The following is a 16,629-nucleotide window of genomic DNA, read 5'->3' as shown; positions in this document are numbered from 1 at the left end:
CACTGTCTCACCCAAGATGGATATTGTCTCAACCAAGACCAATTGTGCCTATTTCCCAGTGAGGGCAGGCTTCTCCTCAGAATCCTTTCCTTATTCTCCTCTACTGTTTGACACAAATGCTCTGTCTGCTTGGAATCTTCATTCTTCACTTATTCTGGACACCTACTTCCTGATGAACAATTTAAAAATATACCAGTCATTCCTATATTAGAATATTTTCACACATTTCTCAAAATCATATCAAACTCAACATTTTAAACCCAACTCGTTATATCCCTATGTCTTCAACCCAACCTTCTCCTCCTGACTGCACTAGTTTTGTAACTTGTTCCACTTTTTCCCAGATGAGCACTAATCATCTTTGCCTTCTCCTTTGTACTCCACCAATTTAGGTGTCAGTTATATTCATGTATGTCTCTCATTCATCCCTTTCTATTATTTGGTACCACCATCTTGGCTGGGCCTTGTTACCTGGTTATGGGCTGTTAGAATAGTGTGCCGTCTGGTCTTCCCGCTGCCAGCTTCTCCCTGCTCTAAACCACCTTGCCTCCAGATCAGTCCTCCTAGAGTAAAACCTGGGTTATATGGCTCTACCGCCCAAAACCCTTTAATGACTTTCTATTAAATAAAACCCCAATTCCTATAAAATTTAGTAGAGTATAATTATCTTTGATTTTTTTTAGTCCAAAATATTTGGATTTAAGTTCTGGCTACTATATTTACCTTTTCTGTGACTTTGAACTTATCGCTTAATTTTTATTCAATGTGTATTTATTTAACATCTACTGTGTTCTAGACTCTGTGCCAGGTACTTGGGATATAGTGATGAGCCAAACAGACCTTGTCCTTTTTCTTCTGAACCTTCCAACACTTAGACTTGTCTCTATTTCTCATAATCATAGCAATCCTACGTACAGGCCATGCCTCCCTCTCTTGATGCTTTTAGCATTTGGTTTGTGCTATGCAGGGTATCATAATTCCAGGTATCATAATTATTTGCATATGTGTGTTATCTCTCAACCACATAGTAGGTTCACTGAAGGGTAGGGGCCATCTCCCATTTCCCATAGTGCAAGAATGAATTCTGTTGTGATTTTTGTAGGCCTTAGGGTAGACTTCAGAATAATAATAATATTTAGTATGTTTTAGATGCTCCCAATGTCTATCAGATTTATGCATTAAAAAGGGGAAATAAATAAGGGCTATTTAGTTTCTATTCATTCTAAGGCCTATCCTTCCAGCCTACTACCCGTCTGTAATTATTATAAGTAGAATTTGCAATGTTTATAACTTGTGTACATGAAAATTTTAAAAACTGAATCACAAATCCACTCTGCTTCCTAGTAGAAAATATTATTCATATGCATAAAACAGAATGTTAAAATAATGTTCTTTTTACTAAATAGCTTTTGACTTGGTAATAAACAATATGCTGTTTTTCCCTGTGAAATAATCCTAGGACTTTAGTCCTGAAGGTTAATTTTATTTTATACATTTTCAGCTTACTGTTTTTATGTTCCCATGACCTTACATTAAGTTAAGCATTTGTCTATCCAAAACAATAGGTCAACTATAGCTGAATTATAACCATACCTTTCATCTGCACACAAAATCCTATTATAAACAGCATGTGACCATTTGCTTCTAGAATTTATGATTGTTTTGTTCCAAAAGGAAACTAAATTTAGCCTCGTAATTCTACATGCTTCCAGGGAAACAATGCCTGCTGTGATTTCTAGAATAAATGAATCTGAACCACAATTCCTTTACTTGACTGAAAATTTTGAATATCAACCTAGTCATTAACCACAGGTATTAAACCACATTAAACAAACAGCAAAGGGTTAAGAAAGAAATTTCTTATGTTTCTGACTTCATTGCTGAGTGAGTCTAACTTGGTTGCACTATCATTCTTAATACAGAACATTGTTTGCCTCTCATAATGGGTCTCTAAATTACTCATTCTGGCTTGAGTTCTAAAATTAAACTATGTGGAGTCATGTCCAATGGCACAATGCATCTTTATGTGAAACCAGCTAGCTAGAGTTTTTGTTTTCCCCCGATGTAAAATTTTCAGTGAGGAAGCTTTGTTTCTGATAGCTTCACTGGTATAGTTCTTTCCATATCTCCTTTGTTTCTAATGACAACTAAATTGCTCTCTCCTTGTATGTGTTTTGGCAGATAAACTCTACCATGAAGGCCCCTACTGTGCTTACACCTGGCATCCTTGTGCTTCTGATTACCTTGGTGCGGAAGAGTGATGGAGAGTGCAAGGAGGCACTAGTGAAGTCTGAGATGAATGTGAACATGAAGTATCAGCTTCCCAACTTCACTGCGGAAACACCCATCCAGAACGTCGTTTTACACAAGCATCACATTTACCTCGGTGCCGTTAACTACATTTATGTTTTAAATGACAGAGACCTTCAGAAGGTTGCTGAGTACAAGACGGGGCCCATGCTGGAACACCCGGATTGTTTCCCATGCCAAGATTGCAGCCACCAAGCCAATGTTTCTGGTGGCGTTTGGAAAGATAACATCAACATGGCTCTGCTTGTTGACACGTACTATGACGATCAACTCATTAGCTGTGGCAGCGTTCACAGAGGGACCTGCCAGCGACACGTCCTTCCTGCCTACAATCCTGCTGACGTACAGTCCGAGGTTCACTGCATGTACTCCCCACAGACGGAAGAAGAGCCCAGCCAGTGTCCCGACTGTGTGGTGAGTGCCCTGGGAACCAAGGTCCTGATGTCTGAAAAGCACCGGTTCATCAACTTCTTCGTGGGCAATACCATAAATTCTTCTTACCCTCCAGATTATTCTTTGCATTCGATATCGGTGAGAAGGTTAAAGGAAACTCAAGATGGTTTTAAGTTTTTGACAGACCAGTCCTATATTGATGTTCTACCTGAATTCCGAGATTCTTACCCCATCAAGTATGTCCACGCCTTTGAAAGCAACCATTTCATTTACTTTTTGACAGTCCAACGGGAAACTCTCAATGCCCAGTCTTTTCACACAAGAATAATCAGGTTCTGTTCCGTAGACTCTGGATTGCATTCCTACATGGAAATGCCTCTGGAGTGTATTCTCACGGAAAAGAGAAGAAAGCGATCCCCAAGGGAGGAAGTGTTTAATATTCTTCAAGCTGCATATGTCAGTAAGCCTGGGGCCCATCTTGCTAGGCAGATAGGCGCCAACCTGAATGATGACATTCTCTATGGAGTGTTTGCCCAAAGCAAGCCAGATTCTGCTGAGCCAATGAATCGCTCTGCCGTCTGTGCATTCCCTATCAAGTATGTCAATGAATTCTTCAACAAGATCGTCAACAAAAACAATGTGAGATGTCTTCAGCATTTTTATGGACCCAACCATGAACACTGCTTTAATAGGGTAAGTCACACAGATGCCCCACTTACTTACAAATTATGAGGTATAAATCAAAATAGGTACCAGTCTAGAAAAGAATACCAATGGCTTTTTGGTGCTTGATAAATGGTCTTAATCCAAAATATTTATTTATTCTTTCCAAGAAAATTTAGAAATTAAATCTTCATTTAAAAGTAAAATCACAGTTTGAGAAAACTCAATGTGGTAATAAAAAGAAAAAATAATGTATTTTTACAATTTGGGTTTGCATATTTGCCAACGCTTCAGATTATTAAACTTATTTCTCATATAAGCTTGAGTAGTTCTGGTCAGATTTAGACAAAGTTTAACGCAACTGCAATTTCTGTAAAACACAATAATTAAGATCTTCAGTAGAGTCTTTACAATGTTTAAAAAGGCTTTTTCCTTATGAGGCACCATTTTCTCACTAATATGCAAATAAATGGTCTATATTTTTGGCATTACTTAAAGAAACAACTAAGATCAAAACAAACCAAAAAATCTCTTCCAAAATGTTGGTAAATAAAACATCTTCAAATGAGCTAATATACTTCTCTAAATAACCTGGGATGCTAGAGAGGAAATTTTCTTGCTCCCCAAATCCTTGTTATGTGTTTTTTTAAAAATATACAAACAAACCCATATATTTCTTTTGAACTTGAACTTTCACTAGTACAGATGTAAATTTCCTTTACTGTTAATGTCTGGTTAAACAAGCTTCTGAGATGCCATTCTGACATGTGCTTTTCTGAGAAAAAGTTTAGGATCAGTGTTGAATCATACTTCTCCCTTCCCCAAAAAAATAGCCCTGAGAATGTTCATGATTAATTTTCATTTCTATTCTTTTTTTAATTTTTTTTTTATTTTTCTACTAAAGTTAACATACCTTATTATATTGATTTCTGGTGTACACCCGTGATTAGACATTATATAACTTACTAAGTGATCATCCCAATAAATCACATACCATACATACCTATTAAAAATATAATTGACTATATTCCCAATGCTGTACTTTATATCCCCATTACTATTCTGTAACAACCAATTTGTACTTCTTAAACCCTTCACCTTTTTCACCCATACCCCCAAATCCCCTCTCATATGGCAACTGCCAAAATGTTCTCTACATCCATGAGTATGTTTCTGTTCTGCTTGTGTGTTTATTTTGTTTTTTAGATTCAATTTTTGGTAGATATGTATTTTTTGCCATTTTATTGTTCATATTTTTATCTTTTTCGTTCTTCTTAAAGAATTCCCTTTAACATTTCATATAATACTGGTTTGGTGGTGATGAACTCCTTTAGCTTTTTCTTAGCTTGGAAGCTCTTTATCTGACCTTCAATTCTAAATGATAGCTTTGCTGGGTAGAGTAATCTTGGTTGTAGGTCCTTGCTTTTCATCACTTTGAGTATTTCTTGCCAATTCCTTCTGGCCTGCAAAGTTTCTGTTGAGAAATCAGATGACAGTAAGGGAGCTCCCTTGTGATAACTGCTTTTCTCTTGCTGCTTTTAAGATTCTCTCTTTGTCTTTAACCTTTGGCATTTTAATTATGATGTGTCCTGGTCCTGTGTGGGCCTTCTTTGGGTTCCTCTTGTTTGGGACTCTCTGCACTTCCTGGGCTTGTATGTCTTTTCCTTCACCAAGTGAGGGAAATCTACTCTCATTATTTTTTCAAATATGTTTTCAATATCTTGCTCTCTCTCTCCCTTCTTATGATACCTCCATGCTGCAAATGTTGGTATGCTTGAAGTTGTCCCAGAGGTTCCTTACACTATCCTCATTTTTTTTAATTCTTTTTTTTTTTTTTGCTGTTCTGAGTGGGTGTTTTTTTTTTTCTTCCTTATATTTCAAATTGCTAATTGGATTCTCAGTTTCATCTACTGTGCTGTTGATTCCCTGTAAATTATTCTTCATTTCAGTTAGTGTCACTTTCATTTCTTATTGGTCATTTTTTATGCTGTTGAAGTTCTCACTAAGTTCATTGAGCATCCTTATAACCAGTGTTTTGAACTCTGCATCTAATAGATTGCTTGTCTCCATTTTATTTAGTTCTTTTTCTGTAGTTTTGTTCTGTTCTTTCATTTGGGATTTGTTTCTTTGTCTACTCATTTTGGTAGCCTCCCTGTGTTTGTTTCTATATATTAGGTGGAACTGCCACATCTCCCAGTCTTGTGGAGTGGCCTAATGCAGTAGGTGTCCTATAGGGTCCAGTGACACAGCCTTCTTGATCACCCAAGCTGGGCACTAAATTGTGCCCTCTGTGTGGGCTATGTACACTCTTCTCTTGTAGCTGAGCTTAGATTGCTGTTGGCACATCAACTGGAGGTATTTATCCCCAGGGTAATCAACTTCAAGGACTGGCTGTAACAACCAATTTCTGACAATTGTGGAGAATCACCTGTGGAGGGGCCCATCCCACAGAGGAGGACTTACTTCAGCGGGCCTCTGCTGCCAGTTGAGTCCACCCCTTGAGTGTGTCACTTATGGATGTGATTGGGTGTTGCTTTAATGTGGTCTGAAACTGTTCACTGAATGTGCTGGGTCTAGGGCCTCTGGGGAGATGCAGACCAAGGTCAGTCACTGCTTGTGTTCTTTCTGGGGCCACCTGGCATAAGCTATAATGTGATCTGCAGATGGCCGCTAATTGTGCTAGACTTGGAGGTGCCAGGTGAGGCCAAGCTGGGGAAAAAGCTGGCTGCTACTAGTGCCAGGCCTGGGGCTACTTAGCTTGAGGTACAGGACACACTGAGGCCAGAAGCTGCTTGTTTGAGAGATTTTAGGAAAAGCTAAAGCATGAGCCAAGACAAGCCATTCATATGGAAAAGCCATTGGAAATTGCTTGGGTAGGCCCCAAAGTTGGGTGGGACTGGGTCTCAGGGAAACACCAGGTCAGGGCAAACAGTGTGAACCAGGTTGTTGGAATCTCAGATATGGAGGCTGCCTACTAGCTCTGTAGGGGTAAAGGGGGTGAGGGGCTTATCAAAGAAACAATAGCCTCTGCCAGCACTTCTGTCTGGGATAAAGCTGACCCCTCCCCAGCCCTTGCCCTGATACCAGACTCCCCATTTGTCTCTAGTGCTTTTTGAGCTTCTGCCCCAGCACTGAGGGAGTAAGTCTGAGTGAGTCTGTGCACAGGCCTTTAAAAGGAATTGCCAGGGACTCCAGCAGCCCTTGTTCTTCCTCAGCCTCATCCCTGCTGGTATTTTACAGCCAGATGTTATGGGGACTTTTCTTCCTGGCACTAGAACCCTGGGATGGCGCTGGGACCCCTCTCTCTTCAGGTGGGACTTCTGCAGTGGACATATCCCTCCTGATTTTTATCTGCCACATGTGAATGTGGGGCCAGCCTGTTCTGCTTCTTCACCCCTCCTACCAGTCTCCATGTGGCTTCTTCTTTATTTCTCTAGTTGGAGGACTTCCATTCAGCCAGATTTTAGGCAGTGCTGAATGATGATTGTTCTGTATTTTAGTTGTAGTTTTATGTGGTTGTGGGAGGAAGTGAAGATCACATTTTACCTATGCCATCATCTTGACCAGAAGTCCCTCTTTTGGATCTTGACATCAGTCATGGACTTCCTATTTGAATATATAGTGCTCTACAAAGTTCTGGTTTGGTACTTTTTGTATGGTTGGCATTTGATATTTACAAATATAACTATTTTTGATATATGATTATTTATATTTACATGAAGTGGTATTTTCACAGGCAGGGTTAGGAAAATTGTTACTTTGATTTAGATAAACCTTGGGATTTATCCTGCTAGTCATCACATCATTTGATGCCCAAGAAAGAGCACCAAATTTAGAGTTCATCATGGCTTTAAGCTTTTTTGGTTTGTACCCAGATTTGAATATATGGACTTGGCTATGGCTCCTAACATAATAACTACTAATTATTGTAATTGAATGAACAGATAGGAAGATTTCCTCAAGAAAAGTTGACTTTAGAAAAGTATATCTCATTCTAACAGCTTTCGCTCTAAGTAGGAAAGGTTATAATTGCATGCAGGAAGAACATTAAGCATGTCCTTGGTGAAAGAAAGTAAGTAATTTGCTGAGGTGTACCAAGGGCATATGAATTCAGAAACATTTGGCTCACTCTTGCTGAAATGTCTGGGATGCTTTCCCAGATAGGAACTTTAAGTAATTTTTTTTATAAAGCTAGAAACTTCTGAGAAAATGAATTCATCTTTTGGTGAACTACAGACATGACTGTTCTCTTTCCCCTTCCACAGTCTTATGAATATATGTAATGTGCATGCATATATATCCCAACCAAGACTTATTTCTCCATGCCAATGTTTAATATATGTTGCAAACTCTGTAAGAAATAATGATATTCTCATGAGACTGCCTCTTTCCTTCACTAGAAAATACGAAAAAGTGGAAGTAAACAAAAGGACTTTCAGAAACCTGGAATTAGGAAATAAAAGTGTAATATTAATAGCATTCTAGAGGAAACACTTGTCCTGCATCCTATAAATTGCTTCAGAAACACAAGTTTAAAAGTGTCTATTAGGAACTACTCCAGGGCTCTCGAGCACATGAGCTATTTAAATCTTGTTTTCTTAAAAATTAAAAAGAGACAACTTATGAGGGTATGTTGATATCTTATTATTTATTTTGTTCATGTTAAAAGTATTTATCAATTGTAAAATTCTCAAAACACAGCTGAACTTTATCTTACCCCTTTGGCTTTTGTAATATTCCAAGGGGAACAAACAGGCAGGATTATTGAATAGAATTCAGGTCAGTTTTATTGCCATGGAAAAAATGGCCAAAATGTACGAGCCACACCTGAAATCATTATCACTCCCATCACAGAAATTCTTGTGGGAAACAAGATAAAACTTGCCAACATAAGCTTCTTATAAGGGAAGCCAACTTTTACACTGGCCAAATTTCATAAAGATAAATACCTTCAAACCTCCTCTGTTTACTTGCCTGTTTATCTTCTCTGGTTTCTAAAAATGAAAATTATTTCAAGAATGAGACTACTCACATTCTCAGTTTTATATACGAATTAATTCCACACACGCAAAAAAAAAAAAAAAAAACCCTCAGATTGTTCCAGTAATCAGCATATAATCAGCATAAAGTGAGATACCTAGAGCCATTATTCACAGAAAAAAAACAAAATTACTTACAAGATCCAACTAGTTTGGAGAGACTCTAAGCAATAAAATGACTCCATTTTGTCTTGGCAAATTTACTTGGCAAAATATCAGGTGACCCTTCTAACAATTTCTTAGAACTGAGTTTCTATTTTGGTGAATAGACTCATATTGTAGTTTTGTTATTAACATGAATAATCAATCAGATCTTTATTGAGGGATTATTGTGTGCTCTGTGGACAAGGTTAAGAAAGATTTGGCAAATCACCCTACTCAGGGAGATAGATAACAGAAATCCAGTTAGTGCTATTTGTGCCAATCACACCCAAGGACTGATGAAGTCAGAAGAATAAATCTCATTTTGGTGCATCGGCATAAAGCTGATGAGTATTCTATTGGGACCTTCCCCTAAGACCTCACCTAGAATTCTTGCCTTTGGAAAACAGTTCTTTGCCTCTGGAGCATGCCCTCACCTTCGCCCCTTCTTTCCCTGGCATGCTGTGTCTGGAGCACATCTCCGCCCTTCCCTTCCCCTCTTCTTTCCCCCAGGCACATGACCTTTGTTTTTCTCTCCCCTGAGCTCCAAGGGCCTTTTTTTTTGCTTTCTTTCTTTTTTTTTTTTTTGCCCCTGTAACTTATTTCCTGAGCCCATGCAGCCTAGCTGGCTCACCTTTTCTACCTCTGTGACTTTCTAAATAAACGTTCTCTTGTAATTGGAAAATGAAAGAAAGAAAGAAAGAGAGAGAGAGAGAGAGAGAGAGAGAGAGAGAGAGAAGGAGAGAGAAGGAAGGAAGGAAGGAAGGAAGGAAGGAAGGAAGGAAGGAAGGAAGGAAAGAAGGAAAGAAAGAAAGAAAGAAAGAAAGAAAGAAAGAAAGAAAGAAAGAAAGAAAGAAAGAAAGAAAGAAAGGAAGAAAGGAAGAAAGGAAGAAAGGAAGAAAGGAAGAAAGGAAGAAAGGAAGAAAGAAAGAAAGAAAGAAAGAAAGAAAGAAAGGAAGGAAGATGTGGCAGTAACTCCTCTGAGGCTTCTGCCTAGTCTTCAAGTGTGAGCACAGCCAAGATGAGGTTGTCTGGCCTTCCTGGAGCTTCCCTCCATGTGAAAAAAAAGGTTTTATATTACCATTGAACCTCAACTTCCTGGTTCATAGGTCAGCCTCAACCTCCTGGTTCATAGTTCACCGTTCAATCAGTCATACCGGCCGGTTGATATTATTTTTTTAAAATAGATATTTTGTCACCTTTGCCAAACAAAATACACTATTTACAATTAATTTAAAAATGAAGAAGTCTACTTATTTTAGGTCTGGGACCATTTTTGTTATAAATCTCAAAACCATTGAAACCTTAAGTTTTATTTTAATTTTTTAAAATATTCCTGATTTTTTGTTATAGTGTATGAATTATTTAGTACTTGTCATCTGAATTATTAAATAAAAAAGCATAATGTGTTTAAGACTGTTTTTCAAATATAAAAGGTCTGACTGTAAGAAGAATTATACCAAGTAAACATTTCATCTTTTCATGAAAGTGTTAAATATTGTAAGAAAGTTGTCCTTTTTCATTCTTATCTTTACTATGATTTACTTATTGTAACATAGAAATGAATGAATATGGATTGCTGCCAATATAAACACTTCTGTATATCAGCATTTATTGACCACCTACTGTGTGCACATCACTACTGGCAAAAATTTTAAGGCATTGTTAATATTAAAGAATAACTATTTAAAATTGCCTTCAAATCTGAGCCTTGTAATAATGTAGATTTAAGTTATTTTTGTTTTACTGGATTTATTAAAATTTTTAATTTTACCTATGTAAAAGCTCCTTACTGACAGCTTTACATTTTAAAATTATCCATGGCTGTTTTAAATTGTCTATAGTGATTTATAAGGTTGTAGTTAACTCATTTAAGAGACAATTATCTTTCTATATGAGGCATTTTTAAATAGCAAGATAGTGCTTGTCTTTGTTATCATCTGAGTGCAGTTCACAAGCTGCATGGCAAAATATGTATTATGTAAATAAACTGGTTTACTATTTTTTTAAAAAGGGTTTATATTACAGGACCAGACAAAGAGAGTGCTAAGGAAGGGTCTTCTAAACGCAGGGGTCCAGGAGGTCTGTCAGGCCGGACTTGCTTATTTAAGATCACACATGTTGCTTTCTGCCTCTGACATTTTGTGAAACACTTGCTATACAAACTCTATATACATCTTCTCCTATTGAGGACATCACCAAAGCCCTCTTTTGAGTCATCTAATAGTTTCCAGAGCACATCACGCTCACCTCTAAGCTATCTGTACTTCACATATGAGGCTGTTTCTGGAAACTTACCTAAAGCCACAAATATCCCATTCATGCAATATTTGTATTATTATATCAGTTGTTCTCTAAGAATATATTGTTATCTTCATAATGGAACCATTTTCTGTGTCACATTTGAAAGTGAGTCTTAAAGGGTTTGTTTCTAGTGACTTCCAACACTTAGACTTATGAAATTATGCACCCACAAATGTCAAATATCTTAACCTCCTTAGAATTGATTGAAGTTGTTTTAGAGACTAATGCATAGTCCCTAAACTGCACATCATTATTCAAAATAAAGTAATTTTTTAAATGCCCTGTAATATGGAGACTTATAAAGCACCAAATTTGGGTAGAATACTATAGTTGGGACAAATAGTATTAAAAATTTAGTTAATTTTAAGCATATTAACTGGTATCTCCAGCAGTATCATATAGAGGATTTGTTAACATGACAATTATTCCAGGAAAAAACTAGAATCAGTACACATTGGCCCAGTCTCCTACAAATGAGAATATTGAATAAAGGAATTTTTTAAATCCCCAAATCAGCAAAGATCCTGTTTCTTAAATTATAGTATACTTACTAAGAGAAGTAGAATAATACATTTGGAAAGATTTTTAATTTCAGTCAAACTTGAAATTAAAAAGGATTCTCTCTTAACCAGAAAGTGCAGTCATCATATCACACTGTTTGTTGTGCAATCTCATTATCAAAGTTTTGCTCTATCTGTAAGCCATTCGAAAGAGTTAATGTAGCCCTAACTGGTTTGGTTCAGTGGATAGAGCATCAGCCTGCGGACTCAGGGGTCCCAGGTTCGATTCCAGTCAAGGCATGTACCTTGATTGTGGGGACATCCCAAGTAGGGGATGTGCAGGAGGCAGCTGATGGATGTTTCTCTCTCATCGATGTTTCTAACTCTCTATCCCTCTCACTTCCTCTCTGTAAAAAAATCAATAAAATATATTTTTTTTAAAGAAAGAAAGAGTAGACTTGCAGCAGATATTTTCATCAACATCTTGGTCATCTTCATGAACAATTATTAATCAGTTAAATGAAAAATGCATCATTTGGTGCCAGATACACCTGGAGAGAAGTCCTGGCCTACCAGCTGGGTGACTTCTGCCGCATTACTTAGCTTCTTAGTGCCTCAGTCTCTTCATTGGTAACATGAGGATAACAACACATACTTCACTGGGTTTTGTAAAAATCTGGGATAATGTATATAAGGTACCTGGCACAATCAGATGACCATAATTTAGCTCTTTGGAGACAGCATGGCCTAATGTAACAAGACTGAAGTCAAGAGATCAGGGTTCAAATCTGTACCCCACCATTTTCTCTTTGGCCATGAGAGCATTATTTAAAATCTCTGAACCTGTTTTCTTCCATGCAGGACTATTGTGTGGACAAGTGCAACAATGTTTGTAAAGGATCTAAACTGAGTTTATGGCACATAATAAATAACAGCTATTATTGTAAGAAATACTTACATAAAGAAAGGCAGATTCAAATTATTGAATTGTGTTCTGGAAGAGGCACATTCTGATTTTATTGATCATGAGGGTCTTTCTCTTCTGTTATAAGTGACTCACCTCCATAATGTTTAATTTGTGTAAGTCCTTCTTATAACTCAAGAGAAAGAAGAAAAAAAGGAGAGGTGGGAAGTGGTGGTGTTTTGGGGGTGAATCAGAAATGTACTATAATCGAGCTAGAAGGTATAAAGTATACTGCTTGCTCCCCAACTTTCACTTCCAAGCACTAGAATATACTATGCTTATGTAATTTAAGTTATACTATGCGTTAAAGAACTTGCAGATAATGAAGTTTTAGAAAAACTTAAACTCACAGGTTGTTCTTAACAGGCTTTCTTGTTTATAATTATCATTTATACTCAAATGCAAAAAGTAGCCAACTGCTTCCCAAAATAAAGGAAACTTAATGTAGTAATTTTCCATCTCCATCTGAAAGAGTGGCCAAGTTAAAGGGTCACTGCTCAGAACCATCAAAGAAAGAAAGCAAAGTGATTAGAACAATTTTGAATGAAAACAAAATCAAAACAAGATGCAAACAAGGAACAATATGAATAGGCAGAAACACACACAGTGATGTTTCTTTATTACTATTATAAAAAGATGATAGATGAGTAAAATTGGGTTACATTTAAATTGTAATGGAGGAAAATAATTGCAGCCTTCTATCAGGAAACCACAAGGACCATTATTGATCTGTCATCCTCAGGACATGTCTCATAATATTTAATAAAATAAACAAAGATTTATAACTCTTTATGGGCCGTGCATCTATAATCTCCCACACCCCAACATTTGAACAGAAAATATGGAGTCTGTGTTGCACATAACATCCATGAAATTATACTGGTTTTGACATGTCTTATTTAAGCAATCTAGTATCTCAAGAGAACGCAGTTTGTATTAGGGATGAAAAATGTGAAGTTAGATTTCAGGGTTTTTTTTTTTAATTCTTGTGCTCCGAAATGAGAGGATGTTATCCTATATGAAAAATGTTATTGAGGATTCTTTATTCTAAACACTAAATATATCTTGGAGAGGCCAAATGTAATAGCTTAGCTACCAAAGCAAAACCTTGCAAGGAAGAAAATTCTTGCGGTATAAGGATTCAATATACTTTTTAAAACATTCTAAGGAGAAACTCGTTCATTGGACTTGATTCCTCTCCTTTTGTGGACTCTTCTTTCCTCTCTGCCAGGCTTAGGGAGTCACTGCTCCCTAATCTATTTACTTGAACTTTCCATGCTACCCATCCTATGAAAAATAGCATGTTGCATTATTTTATTAAAGGAATTTTAAATTACGTTCTTTCCAGAATTTTGTAACACTCTCTGAGATCACTGGGAACACCCTGGGTATTAGAAAATGTGTTACTGAACGAACCACTTATGCCTTTGCTTTTTTCTCTTCTCCTCCTAAGCAGTCTTTAAACCATTCCATAGCTTATTCACAGGTCTACCCTAGGAAAGAATGAAAAAGCAAAGGCATGATATTTTTATAAGCTAACAGCAAAGAAAAGCAGTTAATTCTGAAACTCACTAAAAATGTAGGTGGGCTTTATCTGTGTATCATATTGACTCATATGTGATTGATAGTGTTTCCCCTGTATGAGCAATTAAAAGTTAACTATGCCATATACATACAATGAATTCTCCGTAATGTCTTTTAAAGCAGGGGGTGTGATCTGTGTTTTATTTAAGTAGTTGGTCTCTACGTGAAGAGTCATTTGGTAAAATCAAGGTAGCAAACAATGAGTTCATACCAAAAAAAAAAACACCTTAAAGTTGCTGTTTGAAATGCTGACGTGTTAATAAAACTTTGAAGATACAGATCGAATATGTGATATTTTTATTGCAATACGACCATATGATTAAACTTCTGAAAGCATGTGGGATCCGGCATTTTTACAAGAATATTAACCTCCTTGAGTAATAACGGATTTTTTAGCTAAGAATACTTCAGAATTCTCTCCTAACAATGGCCACCCTACTTTGCCTTCTTATCTCTTCATACTAATTTTAAAAAATGGGCATCTATCAGAATTTGGATAGAAGAGCTAAAGGAATGTCTGCCGTTGCTTAGTCATGGATAGGCACAGATACTGAGTCAGTCCGCGGGCACACCGAGTTCAGAATGACTCAGGGCCCAGATATGTGCTGCAAGTCACGTCTCCAGGAGCCAGGGAGGGCAGTAAAGGGCTCCTTTATGAGGGAAGTAAAACCAATGGTTCAGCTATTCTTGAAGTAAAACTCCCCTGATTTATTTATTTTTTTAATAACAGTGAATGTGATGGTTCTAGGATCCCCGCTGGATACATTCCAGTCCGCTAATCATATATTTTTTCTAGCCAACATATTCCAGGCAAGTTCCTTTGCATGTGAATTACTTGCTGAGGAGTGTTGGCTTCCTATCCTAAAAGCCTTGGGGAAGAGGCATAGCACACGTCACCCTAGACCTTGGCTAACATGGGAGCAGATGAAGTTTGTCCACCTTCTCTCCTTCAAAAATATTCTCTAGCCCTAGCTGGTTTGGCTCAGTGGATAGAGCATCGGCCTGCGGACTGAAAGGTCCCAGGTTCGATTCCAGTCAAGGGCATGTACCTTGGTTGCAGGCACATACCCAATAGGGAGTGTGCAGGAGGCAGCTGATCAATGTTTCTCTCTCATCAATGTTTCTAACTCTCTATCCCTCTCCCTTCCTCTCTGTAAAAAATTAATAAAATATATTTAAAAAAAACAAAAAACAAAAAAATATTCTCTAGTGTTTCAACACGAGGACAGAAAAATGTCTGACAAATGCACGCTATCATAGAATAAAGGCTATTTTAAGCATTCTTCATGTTCACATGTAGGGGAAAACAGTTTATGAATAGTATAAATATTTTTGTGAATTCAAACTAAAGTCTGACATTAGTTGTCTTATTTGGGTAAATCAGCAAAAAGTGTATTAATCAGAGGACAATAAAATGGTAGGTGATATTTCAAATTGTGTTCTAGATAAAAGGGGTAAATTAAGGTTAGTTTTGATTTGTAAAACATTCTTTTCTATAACTGAATTCATGAAAATTAACTTTGCTGAGTTATTTCAAACTACATGGATTATTAATAATTTGCTAGAATTTGTGTCCATGTATCAAAAAAGTGTAAATCTGTATGACATTAAATTTTCTAATGACATTTTAAATTTAAAATTATATTGACACTTTCCCATAGTCACAGCCAATAGTTCATTGAAGGCCTTGGGTGGAGTGGGAACCAGGTGGAGATGGGCAAAGGGGGAAGAAAGGAGGGACATCTGTAATAATCTCAACAATAAAGATAAAAATTACAATAGTTCATGATCAGATTTTTTTAAATCCTATTAACACTTGCATCTAGCAGCTAGTCTACTAACTAAACTATAGGTGAATTGCTGTTCAGGAAATAGAAAGAAATGCAAAGATTAAATTGGTCATTTAGCCGAAAGAATCAATAGTATTTAGTGCTAATGCACTAAGTAGATTACAAGCACTAATGCAGTGGCAGTCAATAGCAAAAATGAGTGTCTTTAAAAATTATATTGACAATAAAATGTGCAATATTTTCCATTTATTTTAAGGTAATTACATTATATTCTTGGTGTGTTTTTTTCATCTTGTTAGTTTAAACCAAATGCTAGAAGCCTAACCATCTTATTTAGTGTATAAAATGACCAAAAATTTATAATCATTGTTTTCAGCAAGAGACAGAGGAAAGGATTTAATCACACAACCAAGATTCAACAAGAAATTCAACAGATATTTATTGAGTGCCTAACCCTGTTGGTATTTCAGTGGTGAATGAGATAGGCCTGGTTCTTGTCTTTATGGTGCAAACAGACTAGGGGAGGAGATTACTATGAGTGATCAGTCACCCCAATAAACAAATACATCATGATATATGAAATACAGTGTGAGGGAAATAAATACCTGTGAATACAAGTAAGGAAGAATATGTTAATTTGGTAGTTTAGTCACAATAGGCCACCCTGAAGAGGTGAAAATTAACTTTGCATAAGGCAGAAAGATAATTTATATGAAGCTCAAAATTTTAGGAAAAAACCTATTTTTAGAAGATGGGCAAGTCCATAGCCAGTATTTAATAAACTAATAATTCTTACCTATTTCACAAGCTTTAGGTGTTAACTACATGGTGCTTCATTTATCCAGTTTTTTAAAGTGGGTTCTAGTCATGAGTGCATATTACTTTATACTTACAAAAATATATCCCAAGTAGAACTGTCCTGGGGAATTTAACTTTTTTTA

General features: G+C 36.7%; 1 protein-coding gene across 1 annotated transcript in view; it reads left to right on the top strand.

The window, feature by feature from the left end:
- The window catches only part of MET (MET proto-oncogene, receptor tyrosine kinase), a 158,739-nt gene that overhangs the window by 45,254 nt on the left and 96,856 nt on the right, over positions 1–16,629 (top strand). The window contains exon 2 of the mRNA XM_054725928.1: positions 2,182–3,396. Within this exon, the coding sequence (XP_054581903.1) occupies positions 2,194–3,396 (1,203 nt within the window). The 5' untranslated portion in view covers positions 2,182–2,193. The remainder of the gene's footprint in view (positions 1–2,181; positions 3,397–16,629) is intronic.

This window comes from Eptesicus fuscus, chromosome 14 (assembly GCF_027574615.1).
Source record: "Eptesicus fuscus isolate TK198812 chromosome 14, DD_ASM_mEF_20220401, whole genome shotgun sequence".
Taxonomy (NCBI): Eukaryota; Metazoa; Chordata; class Mammalia; order Chiroptera; family Vespertilionidae; genus Eptesicus; species Eptesicus fuscus.
The sequence above is the reverse complement of the archived record's forward strand: the minus strand, read 5'-3'. Positions and strand labels throughout refer to the sequence as shown.